Source organism: Syngnathus typhle, linkage group LG18 (genome assembly GCF_033458585.1).
Source record: "Syngnathus typhle isolate RoL2023-S1 ecotype Sweden linkage group LG18, RoL_Styp_1.0, whole genome shotgun sequence".
In the NCBI taxonomy this organism is placed as follows: Eukaryota; Metazoa; Chordata; class Actinopteri; order Syngnathiformes; family Syngnathidae; genus Syngnathus; species Syngnathus typhle.
The window spans coordinates 2,890,870-2,908,534 of record NC_083755.1 but is presented as its reverse complement, the minus strand read 5'-3'; the positions used below and the strand labels follow the sequence as shown (position 1 = coordinate 2,908,534).

At 41.1% G+C, this 17,665-nt stretch overlaps 1 protein-coding gene, 1 long non-coding RNA gene and 7 other non-coding genes across 15 annotated transcripts; 1 reads left to right on the top strand and 8 right to left on the bottom strand.

The window, feature by feature from the left end:
• Window positions 1–150: 150 nt before the first annotated feature.
• LOC133171216 (inactive rhomboid protein 1-like) lies at window positions 151–8,732 on the bottom strand. Of its 6 annotated transcripts, none has more exons than XM_061304371.1 (20): window positions 8,534–8,732; window positions 8,033–8,136; window positions 6,590–6,720; window positions 6,260–6,406; window positions 4,678–4,906; window positions 4,309–4,515; window positions 4,114–4,236; window positions 3,902–4,044; window positions 3,592–3,834; window positions 2,717–2,828; window positions 2,555–2,629; window positions 2,317–2,478; window positions 2,143–2,243; window positions 1,973–2,036; window positions 1,666–1,760; window positions 1,433–1,490; window positions 1,228–1,328; window positions 988–1,141; window positions 675–898; window positions 151–598 (listed from the first exon to the last, which is right to left on the bottom strand). In XM_061304371.1, exons 2-20 carry the CDS (start codon window positions 8,126–8,128, stop codon window positions 403–405), a joined length of 2,661 nt encoding a protein of 886 aa, XP_061160355.1. In that variant the 5' UTR covers window positions 8,129–8,136; window positions 8,534–8,732; the 3' UTR covers window positions 151–402. The 6 variants fall into 6 exon arrangements, with proteins under 6 accessions (XP_061160355.1, XP_061160354.1, XP_061160353.1 ...); XM_061304370.1 differs by having other exon boundaries at window positions 1,433–1,508; window positions 2,317–2,475; XM_061304369.1 differs by having other exon boundaries at window positions 1,433–1,508; window positions 8,534–8,730.
• On the top strand, window positions 6,917–15,395 carry LOC133171222 (uncharacterized). Of its 2 annotated transcripts, XR_009718691.1 has the most exons (8): window positions 6,917–6,947; window positions 7,033–7,120; window positions 7,479–7,604; window positions 7,698–7,780; window positions 8,684–8,815; window positions 13,104–13,258; window positions 13,914–14,016; window positions 14,758–15,395. It is a non-coding gene; the product is annotated as an uncharacterized LOC133171222 (long non-coding RNA). The 2 variants fall into 2 exon arrangements; XR_009718692.1 differs by lacking the exon at window positions 7,479–7,604 and having other exon boundaries at window positions 6,921–7,120.
• trnai-uau (transfer RNA isoleucine (anticodon UAU)) lies at window positions 8,978–9,071 on the bottom strand. Its single transcript has 2 exons — window positions 9,034–9,071; window positions 8,978–9,013 (listed from the first exon to the last, which is right to left on the bottom strand). It is a non-coding gene; the product is annotated as a tRNA-Ile (tRNA).
• Window positions 9,234–9,327, bottom strand: trnai-uau (transfer RNA isoleucine (anticodon UAU)). The gene is made up of 2 exons: window positions 9,290–9,327; window positions 9,234–9,269 (listed from the first exon to the last, which is right to left on the bottom strand). It is a non-coding gene; the product is annotated as a tRNA-Ile (tRNA).
• Window positions 9,490–9,583, bottom strand: trnai-uau (transfer RNA isoleucine (anticodon UAU)). Its single transcript has 2 exons — window positions 9,546–9,583; window positions 9,490–9,525 (listed from the first exon to the last, which is right to left on the bottom strand). It is a non-coding gene; the product is annotated as a tRNA-Ile (tRNA).
• trnai-uau (transfer RNA isoleucine (anticodon UAU)) lies at window positions 9,746–9,839 on the bottom strand. The gene is made up of 2 exons: window positions 9,802–9,839; window positions 9,746–9,781 (listed from the first exon to the last, which is right to left on the bottom strand). It is a non-coding gene; the product is annotated as a tRNA-Ile (tRNA).
• On the bottom strand, window positions 10,002–10,095 carry trnai-uau (transfer RNA isoleucine (anticodon UAU)). The gene is made up of 2 exons: window positions 10,058–10,095; window positions 10,002–10,037 (listed from the first exon to the last, which is right to left on the bottom strand). It is a non-coding gene; the product is annotated as a tRNA-Ile (tRNA).
• On the bottom strand, window positions 10,258–10,351 carry trnai-uau (transfer RNA isoleucine (anticodon UAU)). The gene is made up of 2 exons: window positions 10,314–10,351; window positions 10,258–10,293 (listed from the first exon to the last, which is right to left on the bottom strand). It is a non-coding gene; the product is annotated as a tRNA-Ile (tRNA).
• Window positions 10,917–11,010, bottom strand: trnai-uau (transfer RNA isoleucine (anticodon UAU)). The gene is made up of 2 exons: window positions 10,973–11,010; window positions 10,917–10,952 (listed from the first exon to the last, which is right to left on the bottom strand). It is a non-coding gene; the product is annotated as a tRNA-Ile (tRNA).
• Window positions 15,396–17,665: the final 2,270 nt, after the last annotated feature.

Here is a 17,665-nt window from a genome sequence, read left to right as displayed (position 1 = left end):
GTGTTTACTCAGCTCAGTAAAATGTTTATTTAAATGTCCAACAGAAAAGAGCTGCACGATATTTTAATTAGTTTATTTCCTTTGAGGTTGGATGGGAAGAATGAATTGATGCATTAACTTTGCTGAAGAATATTTCATACACTTCTGTACTGAAATATATTTTTTTATTGGAAAAATAAGTGCAAAAAAGTTAATATTTACTATGTTCATATACATCTTCAAAATTGCATTTGTTTGGTATTTTTGGATCAGAATGGTTCAAACTGTTGCTGACAAGCAAATGAAAACTGAAAATTGGAGTCATTGACCTTGTAAAAAAAATAAAAAATAAAAATAAAAAAAAGCCTTATTCTGCAGCAGAATCTCTTCATGTCAAAATGCTGCAATGCAAGCCGACATGGGTCAAAGGAGTTTTGCGTTCAAGTCATATTTCTCGCAAAACTTGTCCGTGATTGGGATGCAGGTGAGGTACTCGCACCAGTCGCACTTTACGGGGTAAACATAGAAGAAGACTGCCAATGAAGAGAGCAAAGCTGCAAAAACCAGAAGGAACACACAAATCTGGACCCTCTTGCGGTACATGTCTGAGCGTCCAAAACTGAAACAGCAAAGAATGACATTTATGAATCTGTAGTTGGAATCTTTTCATCTATCAGTGCAACATCATCATTCACCTGATATACGGCAAGAAGGCAAAGGATAAGAAGAATCCTGAGACAAAACCACAGACATGGGCAAAGTTGTCTATCCAAGGAAGCAATCCGAAGGAGAAGAAGAATACAGAGATGGCAATCAGCTTTCCAAACGCCCGCCACGGCCTCTCCAGGATCTGCCAGGTCTGAAAGAGCTCCACAAAGAGACATGCCAGGATGCCAAACTGGCTGCCAGCAGGACCCACCTAATTGAAAGAAAGAGATGTGGGACAAAGACAAACGTATTGGGACATTCAGCCTACATAACACTTCTTGAAACAGATTATTTCTGTACCTCCGCTCTGTAAGGCAGAAAAATAGCAGAAGCCAAGTTGCCTGTGATGCCACTAAGCATGTAGATGATGGAGATCCGCAGCCAGCCGGCTAGCTTTTCCAGATCTCGAAGAACTGTCATTTGGAACAACACTGACACCAGGCAGTGAAGAATCCTACAGAGGATAATGATAAAAATATTTTTTGGAATAATGCAGAGTTAGGTTTGTTTGAAGATTAACCAATGAGGGTGTAAGATCACCCAGCATGAAGGAAGAGGGACAGCCACAGTCGGGAAAACTGGTCTGGGACTTCGGGGTTGAGGAAAGGCAGGAGGCCACACACGTCATCCATGCACGCCACCTAGTGGAGAAAGAATCGTTGCGCTAATTTGAGGCTAACTTCAACTTCATGTTGCTGTTTTAAAAAACAATTTAAACAAATTTACTAGTGTATGTGTAGTCTACCTGTGAGCAGAGAGTGGCTTCTTCATGGAAGTAGCCCTGCATGAAGTCACAGTACTCTCTGGAAGTGATTTCACATCTATCAGATATAATATTTTAATCAGTATGCAAATAGGATTGCTTTAGTCAGGGTATTGTTAAATTTCGAATATTAATAATTACAGTAAATAAACAACACCAATAAAAGACTTGGAACATATAATACAAATAAATATAGATTCACATTGGATCCTTACCGGCCTTTGGTTCCAATGCAGCAGGGCCGGCCCGTGATGGTGCAATCGATGTGGGGAAGATTGGTGTGGTTCACAAAACTGTATCGCGTGCAAACCTGGGGGTCACATAGATTGGACTGTAGTTAAGGGCTCCCTCTAGTGGTAAAGGAAAAAGTCGCTATGTGCAGCTCAATTATATTTAACTTTAACAGTAAAATACAGTTGTGTTTCATCTCTAGGTTTTATGTTGATCATGATGATTGTTTTTATTTGTATTTATTTATTATTATTTATTTTTTAATTTCACCACTAGATTCTCCATACTCACTGGCCACTTGGTAATGTCTTCAGGCCATTCGTGAGGCGAGACAGAGGCAGGTTCCTGGCAAATCCTACAAAATAGATGATGTGAGGGGGGTGAAACATTTTGTTTACTTCTTTCTAGGTAAAAACATGTGATGCATGTTAATAATAACATACACACCAATTTGATTTTACCTGGGATCCTGATGGCAAACTGCGCCATATTGACGTAATTTACCGTTCAAGTAAGGAGCACTGGGATGCTGAGGCCACTTTACCCATAATGCCAATGTGGTCTAGAAGACAGAACTAGTATTTATTGTCATTAAAGGTAAGGTGCTTTCCAGAAAAGGTCATAAGTGCACTAACCGAACACTCTTCTTGCAAAGTCTGCAAACATCCCGAGCGATCATTCCTCACGCAGCAGCCCGACTCTCTTTCTTTGACCATCTTGTCTTGCACCAGTTTGTGGATCTCTTGATCCTGACGCATGCAAGGGGAAAATTTGGCTCCCAGATGGATTAGCGCCTCCTTCCAAAAAAAATAGGAATATAAAATATAGCTTTAAAATAATCAATGCAGTATAGGTTGATAGGTAGGTACTCACCGAGCTTGGACCAATCCAGAAATTCTGTTGTTGTACAAATTTCACGTTTTCATATACACCCTTGTTCATTAACACCTGAAAAGTGTTTTTTATGTTAAAGTAGCATTTACTTATTTTACACTGAATGCTTCCTAGGGTCAATTATATAAATATGTTACTGACCGAATCCACAGTCTCATGTTGTGAGAAGCCCACTGGAGCGATGCCGTGGATAGTGACAGCCAGGATGGTTATCAGTAAATGGACAAAAGTGATCCAGTAGCTGAAGAACGGCCTGGTGAATATAAATAAATAAATAAATAAATAAATAAATAAATAAATAAATAAATAAATAAATAAATAAATAAATAAATAAATAAATAAATAAATAAATAAATAAATAAATAAATAAATAAATAAATAAATAAATAAATAAATAAATAAATAAATATCCATCCATCCATCCATCCATCCATCCATCCATCCATCCATCCATTTTCTGTACCGCTTTATCCCCATGGGGGTCGCGGGCTTGCCGGAGCCTATCCCAGTTGTTATCGGGCAGTAGGCGGGGGACACCCTGAACTGGTTGCCAGCCAATCGCAGGGCACACAGAGATGAACAACCATCCGCACACACACTCACACTCACACCTAGGGGCAATTTGGAGCGCTCAATCAGCCTACCAAGCATGTTTTTGGGGATGTGGGAGGAAACCGGAGTGCCCGGAGAAACCCCACGCGGACACGGGGAGAACATGCAAAGTCCACACAGGGAGGGCCGGAGGTGGAATCGAACCCGCACCCTCCTTACTGTGAGGTGGACGTGCTAGCCAGTGCGCCACCGAGCCGCCAATGCATAAATAAATAAATAAATAAATAAATAAATAAATAAATAAATAAATAAATAAATAAATAAATAAATAAATAAATAAATAAATAAATAAATAAATAAATAAATAAATAAATAAATAAATAAATAAATAAATAAATAAATAAATAAATAAATAAATAAATAAATATTTTAAAAAAGAAGTAGATTTTCTGGGTATTTTGTACCTGTGGTCGTCCATGTCTTCAATCTGTCTCTTGACAAAGCTATCAATGCGCTTTCGGTACGTTCGGTTGGTGAGACGGCCGACCATGCCGAGCCCGTAAGGCCTCTTCTCTCGGGCGAACAGCTTCTTGACGGGCACTGTGATCCTTTGCCCACGCTGCTGACTCATCACTTCTTGGTTCACTTGCACTTTGGGTTGGACGAGTGAGCCGTCTTTAGCTTTGCGCCATCCTCGTTCTAACGGCCTGGAAATAAGAGCACCATCCATTCATCTATTTTCTGTACTTTTTAGAACATCTACAGTAAACTCACAACATCAGGTGACTCCTCTCCAGTTCGTTCCTATCAAGCGCACTTCCAGTGAGATCGCCGTCATCAAGATGATGGCGCGCGGCCTCGGATGCCGTCTCAAAAACTTCATCTGCATAGCTGGAGAGCTCATCTGGCAGACCCTCCTGAAGTGCACGACAACGAAGTCAGGCAAGTCTCACTTTCTGACAGGAAGCATTTGTGTATGTGCTCACTCCAGTGAAAAAAGATGTGTCCAAATCATCAGGGAAGTCCACTGTGTCATCTTCAAAAAAACTGGGGTGCAGGAAACTCCGCCTGCGATAGCGTCCTGTCACGCTTTCACCGACTGCACGCCCCTGTCCACGCAAACGGTTAAATATATTTGCCTGATGGACAACTGAAGAACCAAAATGTGTTTTGCAAAGCACCTTCATCAATGCCGAGGCAGCTTTGAGGCTCATGGCGGCAACTGACTCCCGTTTGCGTCGCCGTGGCAACCTGCTGATGGCCGAACGCGAGCTGGAAAATGAGCAAAGGGAGGCCGCGCAGGCGTTGGGGAGAGTTGGCAGCACGCCGATGCCATCAATCTCTTCCACCGTGCGGAAAGCTCGACCCCGAGCCAGGGGGTCTACAACCTGTGCACACACAATACATTTACAATATCATGATCAACATTTAACCATTCATACAAACAAATGTGATTCCATATAACTAATACTACACATACTACTTGAACTAACCAAACTTGCTTCCTACTTTGAGGGCGTCAACTGAAGAGGTACTAAAAAAAAGCCTACCCTCGGCATGCCATAGTGATGGTGACTAGGGTGGAGGGGTGGGAGAAAGAGGGGAGGGGGAGTCTCAGTGCTGGTCAGGGAGAGGTTGTCCTGGCTGGGTAGCTCCATGCCCCTCATCACCTGAGCCTTTAGACCCCCATAGAGATGGCCGCAGTGCTGCAGGCTCCTCCTCCTCCATCGCTGGCTGCTGTCGTTGTCCTTGCTCACACCAAACCAGTCCGCCGTACCCCTGAAAAGAAAATGAAAGAAACTTCCTGTGATAGGATTTTTTGGTGCATTTCGATTCCAGTCAGAACTAGTGGAAACTTTCAAACCACAAAAACAAGATTCCACTGTATATACAGTCTACCTATGTGTATCTATCAACTGTGACGCCATAGTGGTGAAATGTTTGGAGAGAAGCACACTCAGTAATAAACACACAGCCATCATCTGGTGAAGGACCCCAGCTGGAGGAGCCTAGGAACAACTTAAAAATCTTATCCACACCATAATTAGTCCAAAATACTGAATGTGAATACATACCATGATGCACCATATTCAAAATAAACAAAATTATTGTCATGAATGGAGGTTTTAGAATCTATTATGTGTTTGTGGGTGTTTAGATAAGCAACTATGCACACAAGCACCGACAGGCAAACGTTACATTCACTCGCACGTGATCCATGTACAAAATCCTAATAAAGTGGAAATGTAGAAATATATATGATGTCCCAAAGCCTACTTACCTGTTGATGGAGCCCCAGTAAGGTTCCTGGCTGCGGCTCATACCTGAGTGGGGCAGTGAGTATGGAGCTTTATCACCTCCATTACCAGCGTGGCTAACACACTGTCCCCAAAAACGACTCCTTCAAGTCAGATCCAGTGAATCTAAACAAATCCCGATTTCCTGATATCCAGTGGGGATAATCACCGCATGTCCAGACTCTGTTTGACATCCACAGTTGGGCTCATTTAATCAAAGGTTTGAGAAAAGGAAGGAGATGAAGTAGTCCCGGACGCGCTCTCAAGGAATTGAAGGATCCTAAATGCTCTGACCTTGTGTCGGCAGCATGACAGAGCTTTGTGTCTCAGTGTGTGAGAAAGTGTCTGTGGAATTCAGCCAAAAAGGATTAAACTTCCTGACAAAACAAGATGAGAGTCTCTGTTCCTCGTCAAAGTCAATGTGGCTCCCTCTTTGGAGCCCCCGGTGTGAATGAGGTCTGTGTGTCGCTTTTGCCTTATTATCTCTATGTGTGTGTGTGTGTGTGTGTGTGTGTGTGTGTGTGTGTGTGTAAACATGTGTTATGCCGCTAACATACCAGAACTCCATAACACAGCAGGATTAAAAGGAACGAGCGAGGAATCACACATAGCAGGGAGGAGAAGAAAAGGAGGGTGGGGATCAAGTCTTGCCTGGACATGACACGCGGAGACACACACTTATGCACACAAACACACACACAATTGCGCTGACACCTACATATAGGAAATATGTCACTTCTTTCAGGAAGTTTTGTTTTATGCTGGATGCTTGGAATCACCCAAGATACTCGTTGATATTTTAGTTTGTGAGGAAAAAAAAAACAGATTTCTCTACCTGATAATCTGTTTGGGTATAGAGGAACGTCGGCGAGTCAGTATTTTGGGGATGCACGACCGCCTTCGGATGGTGGACACCCTCCTGGGGCACTGTCGGCCTTTGGGGGGAATTGTGTTGACACGCTCAAAGCGCACTTTTTTTTCACTGCCTCGTTGCCAAAAGAAGAGAGAAGAAAAAAAGGGAGCAGTAGAAAGTGGTGCAATAGCAGCAAGACAATTTAGAAGAAGTTAAAACTTTTGCAGGATTTATTTATGAAAAGGAGTGAATAATAAGAGAGGAATTGGCAGCTGGGGAGGTTGTTCGGTTGCATGTATGTGTGTGTCTAACCCCTTGGATGATGTGATGGAGGGCACCCTCTCCAGAGGAGGTCTGAGGTAGTTTTGGGATGTTTCTAAGGCAGCCAGGCAGGCCTGAGGGTTTTCTGCAGGCATGCTGACACTGCGTTGCCGTTTGAGTGGCTGCAACACACAATTTGCAAACAGGAGCTAATCAGTTCATATTATAGGACTGGGTTTAAAGAATCAATTAGAATTTATTTTCCTTTTCATAAGCCGATATCATTCCGAAAAACATAAATCCATCTATAAACCACATAAAACCTATGATTGGAAAACATGGGCCATTCAGAAGTAATACCTCACTCCGCCACTTGTAGCGCATATCTTATTGTCAAGGAGACATTCTGGTAAGCAATCGTTTTCCCGTGAAAATCATGTAAAACAGTAATTAATTCACTCATATCAATATCTAACGAGTTTCGTGTTTGTTAGGACAATGAATTGTACGTGTATATTGATGTGAGGAGCTTTTCTCCATCGACTGAGCGCTCATTCTGTGGTCTGGTAAATTGCTAAGAGGGTAAGCTTAAATGCTAATGTGTTATAACAACATGTTTTAGCTTAAATATGTTTTAATTTAGAATTTGGTTTAAACCAACCGGAGTCCTGGAAGTATTAAACATTATTTTTCATGTTGCATTGTAGTTTACTGAAAAAATTAGGAAAACGAAACGCAAGTAAACGATTACCATGACGCGAATGATAATCGCGAGTGCTTAGTCACTACGCTAGCTTGTTAGGTGCTAATTGAAGCTAACTAAGCTAGACTGCATTTTTTTCTCTACTCGGGTTTTTAATCTCGATATACAGTATGTTACCATCTTATTTTTACAATGTTTGCATTTTAACAATACATTTCTAATACAATATTCTCTCAGTGGTGGGTTGCTAACAGTAATATTCTGGCGCCGTCATGTGGCCAAAAAACTACAGTGCTATCTAAAGACCAAAGGCTATGTCAATTATTTGCTTACGAGCAAATAATAAAAAGATGCTTCACACAGGTGACTATTATAGTTTATTGCCCAGTTATTTAAATCCAGTTAGAAACAAAGTTAATAATGAATTTAATGGAACATTGTATTCTTTATTTCAAGGGAGAATTGGTGTTTAAAATGTGGACATCTGCATGAGTGGCTTCCTGCATACAGCTGCAACCACCTGCTCATCGTATCATCAGGTAAATTGAATGTCTCCCTTACGTTTTGATTGATTGTGCATTAAAAAAAAAAAAAAAAAGATACAATCTCAAACAAACAAATTTCATTTCGGGCAATACACCAAACTCATTCATGCTATCTGAGGGGCGTGAGAAGTGAGGCTACATTCAAATCTTGCTAGCAGCTTCAAGACTTGTAAAATCTACATTTAATTCATTCTGTGAGTGTGGTACTCATAACTGAAAACACAATAAATCTTTGTTTGCGTTTACCTCCTTTTGTGTGGACATGTCATCAGATGTCAGCTGGATGATTGGGATGTCAAATTTGAGCCAAGTTGTTTTTTTCCCGGTGCCTGTCTCAGCCATGTTACTAGCTGGAAAACAAAGCATTCATGCCTCAAGAGTTACTACTTGCAAAAACAAACACCCCAGCTACAGAAATGAAAGCAAAAGCTGTCAAATGTTTCTTGAAGCGTTAAAGGGGTTTTCCTACTTAACCACTTCTATTTTTCAGTCATGTAAAATCACTTTGAATGTATCATCAGCATTTACCTTCAAATTTTGAGTCACCAAGGCCGTAGTACCATTCATTTCTCAGAATGTCACATTAAATTTACTTCAACTACACAAATTTTCCCAAACTGACGATTAGCTTCAGCGCGTCACGCCTAAAAAAGTAAACGAAAACCAAAGTGCAACCACATCCTTTTGCTTACTGCACGACGATGCTCCTAAATGCACTAACCAAAACATAAGCATTCAAACACTCACTTAACACTTGTTGGTTTCGTCTTCTCAACTCTCCATCAAGCTGAAGATAGAATGCCTTGTCGTATTCCCAACACCCATCGATACATTTGTTACACCATCATCTCTTTTTTTTTTTTTTTTTTAACATCTGTGGTTGGATTTTCATGACAGGCAGATTAAAGGATGTAATCTGCGTGGCCCACATGACATGCCTGCTGCATTGAGCTCAAACCTCTGATTGGACAGTGATGCTTTGGCGTGTGTTCAACAACACCCGGAAGAAAATGATATCTTTTCACTAAGGTAAAAAAAAAAAAAGTTATTGTGCTGTCCCTTCCAAATCACTCAAAAAATATGCAGTTTTTTCTTTTAATATAAAACAAAACGAGTGTCTTATGTTCACACCCACAAACAAAACCGTAATCTATTAGTACAAGAAATTCTTACAGTATATAAAATACAAACTGCTCCAGGTGAGGCTCGAACTCACAACCTCGGCATTGCTCAACTGGTTACTGTCATATAAGTACCGTGCGCTGACCGATTGCGCCACTGGAGCACGTATGGTGGACATTTTAGTTTAGCTGAAGTTCCTGAACCAAATTCGTACATTGCTTAAAATTCTGACAATTTAGATGAAATTACATTACACTTTTCCAAACAAAACCACCAGTCATAATCTATTAGTTCAAGAAAGTCTTACAGTATATAAAATACAAACTGCTCCAGGTGAGGCTCGAACTCACAACCTCGGCATTGCTCAACTGGTTACTGTCATATAAGTACCGTGCGCTGACCGATTGCGCCACTGGAGCACGTATGGTGAATGTTTTAGTTTAGCTGAAGTTCCTTAACCTAATTTGTACATTGCTTAAAATTCTGACAATTTCGATCAAATTACATTACACTTTTCCAAACAAAACCACCAGTCATAATCTATTAGGTCAAGAAAGTCTTACGGTATATAAAGTACATACTGCTCCAGGTGAGGCTCGAACTCACAACCTCGGCATTGCTCAACTGGTTACTGTCATATAAGTACCGTGCGCTGACCGATTGCGCCACTGGAGCGCGTATGGTCGAAGTTTTAGTTTAGCTGAAGTTCCTGAACCCAATTTGTACATTGCTTAAAATTCTGACAATTTAGATCAAATTACATTACACTTTTCCAAACAAAACCACCAGTCATAATCTATTAGTTCAAGAAAGTCTTACGGTATATAAAGTACATACTGCTCCAGGTGAGGCTCGAACTCACAACCTCGGCATTGCTCAACCGGTTACTGTCATATAAGTACCGTGCGCTGACCGATTGCGCCACTGGAGCACGTATGGTTGAAGGTTTAGTTTAGCTGAAGTTCCTGAACCCAATTTGTACATTGCTTAAAATTCTGACAATTTAGATTAAATTACATTACACTTTTCCAAACAAAACCAGCAGTCATAATCTATTAGTTCAAGAAAGTCTTACCGTATATAAAGTACAAACTGCTCCAGGTGAGGCTCGAACTCACAACCTCGGCATTGCTCAACTGGCTACTGTCATATAAGTACCGTGCGCTGACCGATTGCGCCACTGGAGCACGTATGGCGGATATTTTAGTTTAGCTTAAGTTCCTGAACCAAATTCGTACATTGCTTAAAATTCTGGCAATTTAGATCAAATTACATTACACTTTTCCAAACAAAACCACCATTCATAATCTATTAGTTCAAGAAAGTCTTACGGTATATAAAGTACAAACTGCTCCAGGTGAGGCTCGAACTCACAACCTCGGCATTGCTCAACTGGTTACTGTCTTATAAGTACCGTGCGCTGACCGATTGCGCCACTGGAGCACATATATTGATGAGCACATATATTGGTGAAGTTCCTGAAACAAATTCGCACATTGCTATCAATAAATTGACAATTTAGATCAAATTACATCACACTTTTCCATCAGACATATAATTCAAACCGAAACACAAAAGAACGCTGCAAATCACACCCACGCCGATCTGATGAAGTTATCTAAACAGGAAGGCAGGGCAGGAAGGCGTAAATAAAGATGTGGTTTGACCTTTGCTGGGCTGACTTTTTAAGCCCAAAACAGATGACAATCAATAACTTGAAAAGGTAAAGTTGGTCTTCAAGTATTGCAAAAGCAATGTTTGGATTTATTATTGATTTTTCTGTTTTATGATGATGAAATAAGTTTTAAAAAAATGCAGGTGAATTATAATGACGTAAAATAGGCTTTAATGGAATAGAATGGGATGTTTTTACATGAAAATACGTTTTTTCAAAGCACAATGTGGGATTATAGACTCCATCAAGTCTTTATCACTAAACAGTCCACTCTCAGTGATATCACCTTTATTTAAACAAAAGTCAGAAATTAAAATTGCCAATTAATATAAATGCTCCAGGTGAGGCTTGAACTCACAACCTCGGCATTTCTCCGCTGGCTACTGTCTTATAAGTACCGCGCGCTGACCGATTGCGCCACTGGAGCACGAGATGTTATCGGAATTGTACGTAAGGGCCTGAAGTCCTTCATCATCCTTTTGGTCCGTTAGGTGCAAGGAGTGCCTGCAATATCGTGAATGTCCACTAGATGGCAACAAAAACCCAACTGAATCTTAATCCATGCATCATTCACCACAACATGGCTGATTTGAATTATTCAAGCAAGAGGGTACACTGGTGTGCTGAACTCTTATTGGTGCCCTCAGTGCTCCCTGTGTGTTATGCTGCTGGCTTTGTGTGTGCACATGCTATTATGGCGCACGCACACACGCGCCATTGCGCTTGCATTCATTAAATTTTGTCCGTAAATGAGTCTAAGTGTGTACTTGGGCCAGAGAGGTAGCACTGAGAGTCTGAGCAGCATAAACACAGAAAGCAGTGATTTGCATCACAAGCAACAGCGACATCATCATCTTGCTTAGGAAGGACGCCGATCTTCTCTTAAGGGATTCACTGCACTATCTGTCTTTTTTCCCCCCTTCCCTTTCCTGCACATAAAAAATAGAATGATGGAGACCTTTATTTCTGTCTAGCCACTGTTATTGATTGGCCCAACGTTTGACATTTCACTTCATGTTTGGGGAGTATATGAATACATTCGCAAAGTCTCCCAATGAAGTGGAGAGGAGAGGAAACAGGACAGCAAATGACATGGCTGAGCGCGGTGGGACGATCGTGAAAAAAAGTATATATAGTTGGCAGCTCTCAACTGCACACCAGGCAACTAAACCTCGCACACAGATATCTGAAAAAAGCTATGTTATCAGGGGGGACACTATTTTGAATATCATAGGGCTGCAACTAACGATTATTTGGATAATCTTTTTTTTTCTGTTGATTATTTTGTTTGCTTCATTGATGAATTAGTAGTCCTCCTTCAATTTATTTCCAGCCCCCACCAGACATGCGAAATGATCTCCTCTACTTAGTCACGTCCCCTCCTCCTGTCCACTGCATGCCTTCTTACCTTCATCACTCAACCCTCATTTTGGATTTTCCAATGTGGCCCCAACCCAATCCTCTTCTCCACCCCCCAGCTGCAGACCCTCTAGATCTATTACAACCCCTATAGTGATGGTAATACCACATCAAGTGGGTGCTAGCTTCAAGCCAGCATCAAACAAGACGGCGCAAGACACTAGCCCCCTCTCCTCTCTACCATTCAACTTCATGTTCATAGTAAAATATTGGGGGGAATCTATATGAGAGAAATTGAAAGTTGACTCTGAAACAAGACCCCGTCAGCTGGCTAACAGGTGGCCGCTGACAGACCCTCTCTCATCATTGTGGCTAGTCTAGCACAACACACACACACACATATATGCCTCCCACTTTTGATTGGCCTCCTTAACCTGATGGCCTGAGTGCTGATTCTTGTGTGTGTGTGTGTGGGGGGGGGGGGGGGGGGGCTAAGCAGGCCTGCTATGCACCTGTCCAAAGATCCCACCTATGCCCGCTTCGATGGAAAGTAATCTCATCGGCCCCCTGAAGCCACATGGTCCTGGACACCACCTGGAATGACAAATGAAAGTTCTGCCTGCTTTTTAACATGCATAGAAAATTCACTGCAGGCCCAAGTGCCCAATTTCTTTTTAATGCCCTTGTCTATTCCCATGCACATTTCAAGTGGCTGTTTATGTTTTGTTGTTGTTTTGGCAGAAGCGGGCATGTATGGAATACATCACTTGTATTTCAACGACGTCAAACTCGCACGGAGGAGTACAATGTGGCTTTTCGAAGTGGGTAGAGACCAAGCCCTGCTGAAAAAAAAGCCAAGCAGAAATATTTCGCAGAGGAAATCATAAATTCAGCTGGAAGATGTTACGTATATGAAGGACAGGATGTTTTATTTTTTTTATTCTGTATTATTAGGAACTGTACCACTATACTCGCAATTACAATAACTGCACTTTACATGCTTGAGCCATCATCTTAAAAACATATCAAGTCAAAATGTGTCATTTGTGCAATGCAAAATGACACCAAACCACAATTGGTTTAATTATTTCACACGTTGCATTGTCCCATTGTTTCGAATGGAAAACTTTGATTCCACAGTTTGGTTTCGCTACGTTTCAGCTGGTCAACAGTGGGTCAACAGAGATGCTCAAAGGAAGAGGCCATTGTCTCCAGTGTAAGACAAGCGGGGCTAATCATTGTACGAGGCGAGTCTGGACCTGCCTGAGCTGTCAGAGGACTCGTGTGACACACAAATTTAAAGACATACAAACAAGGTAATTGTTTTAGTTTGCTGTTGAAGTACCGGTTTGTGTACAGAACGGTGACTACCTTGACCTTATTTTTACATGGCTATAAAAGTCTACACACCAATATTCAAAGATAAATCATTTCAAACTTTTTCTAGCCTTAATGTGTCATGTAACTTCAAGATAATGGCTCTAATAAAAGATGTATCGCTGACTTGAAATGAGTAAACGATGTCTAGCCATTTTCTCCTCTGTCCCGTGTTGGGGGAAGCCAGTGGAAAATTCCGCACGCGACCCCATGCCACCAATAGATGACCCCCAGTTTATGTCAATACGTTTTTAAAGGGATTAAGGAAAAATCAACGGCAGCCTCTTTCCTTCTGGTTGCATATCAGCGGATATCCACAAACATTGGGCCTGTCGTTCTAATAAGACGCAGTAGGAACACACACAGAGTCTGAATCTTGTCGGCAGGTTTATCTTCAACTCTCCTTTACTGTTGGTCACCTGCGTCAATAATCGTTGGATGTAACTTTTCCTCCAGATAAGCTCCTCGGTCTTTGTTCTCTCATGTCTCTGTTTAACAGGGCGACAGATGGAAAAAAAAAGCCAATAATTGTGGTGCGCTGGATCGGATATCGCGACGTTTGTGTGACCGTTGGGTGTATGTTTGTCCTTGTAGGATTTAGCTGCGAACATCCTCCTTCGCCCTGCCGTCATCTTTCATTTCCGACAGCCTTTGTGGCAAGTTTGGACTTGTACGAGCATCCCTCCCAAGGTCTGAGGTATGCGCACACACATAACGTTTGAGCACACAAACACTTCTTCAATCAAACCAAAATCTTACAAAGTCCCCACGAAAAAATGACTGATTTTAAGGGAAAGCGGCTCTTGAGACGAGGCCAATCATGTTGCTGCTAAAGAGGCTGCAGTCGCCCCGCTAACTTGTCTGATCTCCAGTCATTAACCGGGGAGATGTTTTGTTGTAGTGTTCTGTGCCCTTTCGGGGCAATTATCTGTAGGACGCCATAAATTCAGAATGTGATTGCGATTCGTCAGAGTTTCATCCATCTATTTTCACCGACGCTTATCCTCTTCATGGTTTTTGTTGAACTGGAGCCTACTACACACATTTGGGTCAAAAATAGCCCAAATAGGCTCAAAATAGGATGAGCCAACTTTCTGGGATATTCATTTTACCACAAAGAGTTGGGTTACACGAATCACACAAAACAACATTTTCTTTTGTAACGCTTTCGATCAATGTACTCACGTCAATAAGTCATTCCCTGTGCTGCTTATAGTCACTACATAGTGTTTTGGGCCATTTATCGGTATGAAAAGAGCATTGTGGAGCTTGGAAGCGCAAGCGATTTTTCATGTTTGTGTCGAGTTCTGAACGTGGAAGGTAAACAGCAACATACTTGTCAGACACGTGTGATCTTCAAACAATATGGTCACCCATCCTTTCCTTTCAAATAACACTCAAGAACAATTTGTCCTCAACACTTTTCCTGTCCTTTCAGAGTGAAACGCCATCCTACTGGGTACATAAAACCCCTTCTTGTTCACCCCAGTACATAAACCCAACATCTGTACGTCCACGGTAAGTCTCGCAGGCGACACAGACACAACAAGCGCGGTGCTGAGCCAACAGGCCTGCCGGGTCCTTTATTAGACAAGGTAGGTTGCGGCAGTGAATGGGCCCCTGCCAGTAGTCTGTGGTGGTCGATGTGCGTCTCGGCAGGCAGCTATTGTTATGGTAAACTGAGGTTTGAAAGGAAGAGGATGGGCAGGACATACACATAAAAACGAGGGAAAACACGAGGCGGGGATAGAGGGCAGTACCCGACCACCTCAGAGATGGCACGTATGGAAGCAAGCACCTTTATTCACTTGTTGATGTGGACTCACCCATTATTGTGTCAAATATTATTCTGTTAAATATTTCATCACAAATGCTTGTTGTAACACAACACTCAAGTGAGTTCTAATCAATTGATAAATTGAAGAAGTGAATCTCACAGCATCGTTAAAATGACAAGCTGGAGCGTTACATATTGCCTTATGATGCATTCAAACATCACGGCAACAAGGATCAAAATGTGCAATTCCAAATTTGCTATATTAGTACTATTTACAAATATGTGTGTTGCAGTAATTTAGGGTCATGACTTCTTTGGAATCAGATATCAAAATATGAACTCAAACTCTCTGAGATTAATTTGTATTTCTTTGACCTTAACTGAAACAATTGTTCAATTCAAAACTTTTAATTAAGCTTCAGTCAATTACATCATATAGTAAGGATAAAAAAAGAATGATAATAATTAACTCGGTTGATTTGTGTAATGATTCTGTGTTTGATGCCTGTTGTTGTCATGAATGAAATCCAATATCATCCACTCAAGTTCGCGAGGCTCAGTATCTGTTTGCGTGTGCTTACTTGCCAAAATAAAAAATTAAATCTGGTGCTCCACTATTTAGACGCGATCTGAACAGATGTAACGCCTTTTTGCGCTGTTAGCATCTTTTTTTTTTTTTTTGCTTTATAAGCTCATCTTAACACCTGCACATTTGTATGTTAAGTAGCAAGTGGTATAAATCTTATCGCGTGACAAGCCCATTTCCCTCACTATAAATTATTCACCTAAATCCACTTTGACATTCCGAATATAATTATTTTGTATACTGTACAGCCCAAAAAAAAAGTATCCACCTAAATTCAGTTTGACATTCCAAAAAGAATCATTTTGTATAGTGTACAGCAGCAAGGCTCTAAACAATCTTTGGAAAATATCAAAGCAGCAATTTCATGTGTTTATCGCCAGCCAAATGACAATTATGTCAGTTTATGGAGACACAAAGCATTCATTTGTCATCTGGCTGTCTTGAGCAGGGAGGCCAAACAAAGGGTTAAAAGCCTCTGTCTGCCTGATAATCCTCCACCGTTAAAAGCCCTTCAGAAAGACGTGCCGTGTGTTAGGTAATCAGTAAAAGATTCAAGTGTGCAGGAGAGAGTGTGTACACCCACACACAATACACATTGGTGAATGGCCAAAAAAAAGGGAGGGAAAAGACAGAGTAGAGGAGGGAAGAAGAGAATAAACACTCCTCCTCGCCCCTTTCCTCCCCGTTTTCTCTCCTCACCTATTTGCTTACTTCCTGCTGCCTCAGTGCAGCGATAGTCATCCTCGCAGGTTTTAAGTACGCGTCACTGATTGTAAATAAGCATTTCGCCTTTTGTTTTGTTGTTGGATTCCTTCATCTTCTCGCGAGCGTTACCTGTTACTTTCTCACCGAAACACACCTGTGGGAGAATAACTTGGCATTATTGAGATGAAAAATCCAAATATCCAGCAATAGAATAAAATATCAGGATGAAATATGAGAAAAGAAACAACAGAAAAGCCATTGAATGTGACTTAGAAAGCACGTTCAAAGAAATGTTTTTAATTGCCTTTTAAAAATGTCCACAGTAGGAGCAGCTTGTAAGGAAGTGCATTCCACCGTTTAGGAGCAACCGACTGAAAAGGTCACCTTTAGTTTTTAGATTAGTGTGAGGTATAACCGGTTGGCTATAACTTACTTCGATTTTGCAAATCCTTTTTCACAGTTAAAACAAAAAAATCATCTGTTTTTCCCTAATGTAACTTCATTTTCGTACTCTCCCTTTTAAGTCATCCATTTAATCATTCTTGAGATTGTGTTAAGCATTTTTGTGTCTACTTGATAAAAGTTATTATAATTTGGCTCTAAAATGCAGTCTGACTAAACAAAATATGTTAATGAAATTTAAAAAAAAGCCAATCTGTAATATAAACTCTAGTAAGCGAGGGAGTGAAACTAACTTTAAGGTGGTAGCATTGCAACATACAGTAAGTGGGCGGCCAAACCCTTTGTCTCTGTGATGACGCTATTGAATTTCGTCGAAAAAACAAGAAAGCATGCGAAACCTCCAGTCTCACTTTTGGAAGCCAGTTCACACACACACACATACACACACACACACACACAGCTCTGTGTCAACTGTAGTTTGTGGGTAGTTGGCCTCTTTGCCGCAGCCTCCCGGAGGAAAAGAGATGTTAAATGGCATTGTTGGGGGGTTGAGCCGAGTGATGGTGTTTAATAGCTCATGATTACTCTGGAGAGGGGAGCCCATAATTACAACCACAAATGATTTCACGCGCCCCCCCCCACACACACACACCATGAGCTCTGATCCTAATCACAAGACAGCACAGAAGGGGTATAGCTGAGGAATTGGACCTCGGACAAAAGGGGTTCCTCCTTTGTTTGCTGACAGCAATTGGTACTAATGCCATAATATATATATATATATAGTTAGATATACACACACATAATATCAAGTTGAAATCCCATTTTATAGTCATAATGACGTCTTTAATATCAGGATGAGGATTGCATTGATAC

Bases quoted from the DNA above. Each gene is read 5' to 3' on its own strand.
- LOC133171216 (XM_061304369.1), bottom strand. From the start codon at position 8,128: ATGGCTGAGACAGGCACCGGGAAAAAAACAACTTGGCTCAAATTTGAC. The intron at 2,037-2,142 runs GTAAAATCAAAT...TCTATTTTGTAG, and splicing joins GTTTGCCATCAGGATCCCAG to GATTTGCCAGGAACCTGCCT. The intron at 1,509-1,665 runs GTAAGGATCCAA...TATATCTGATAG, and splicing joins TGCATTGGAACCAAAGGCCG to ATGTGAAATCACTTCCAGAG.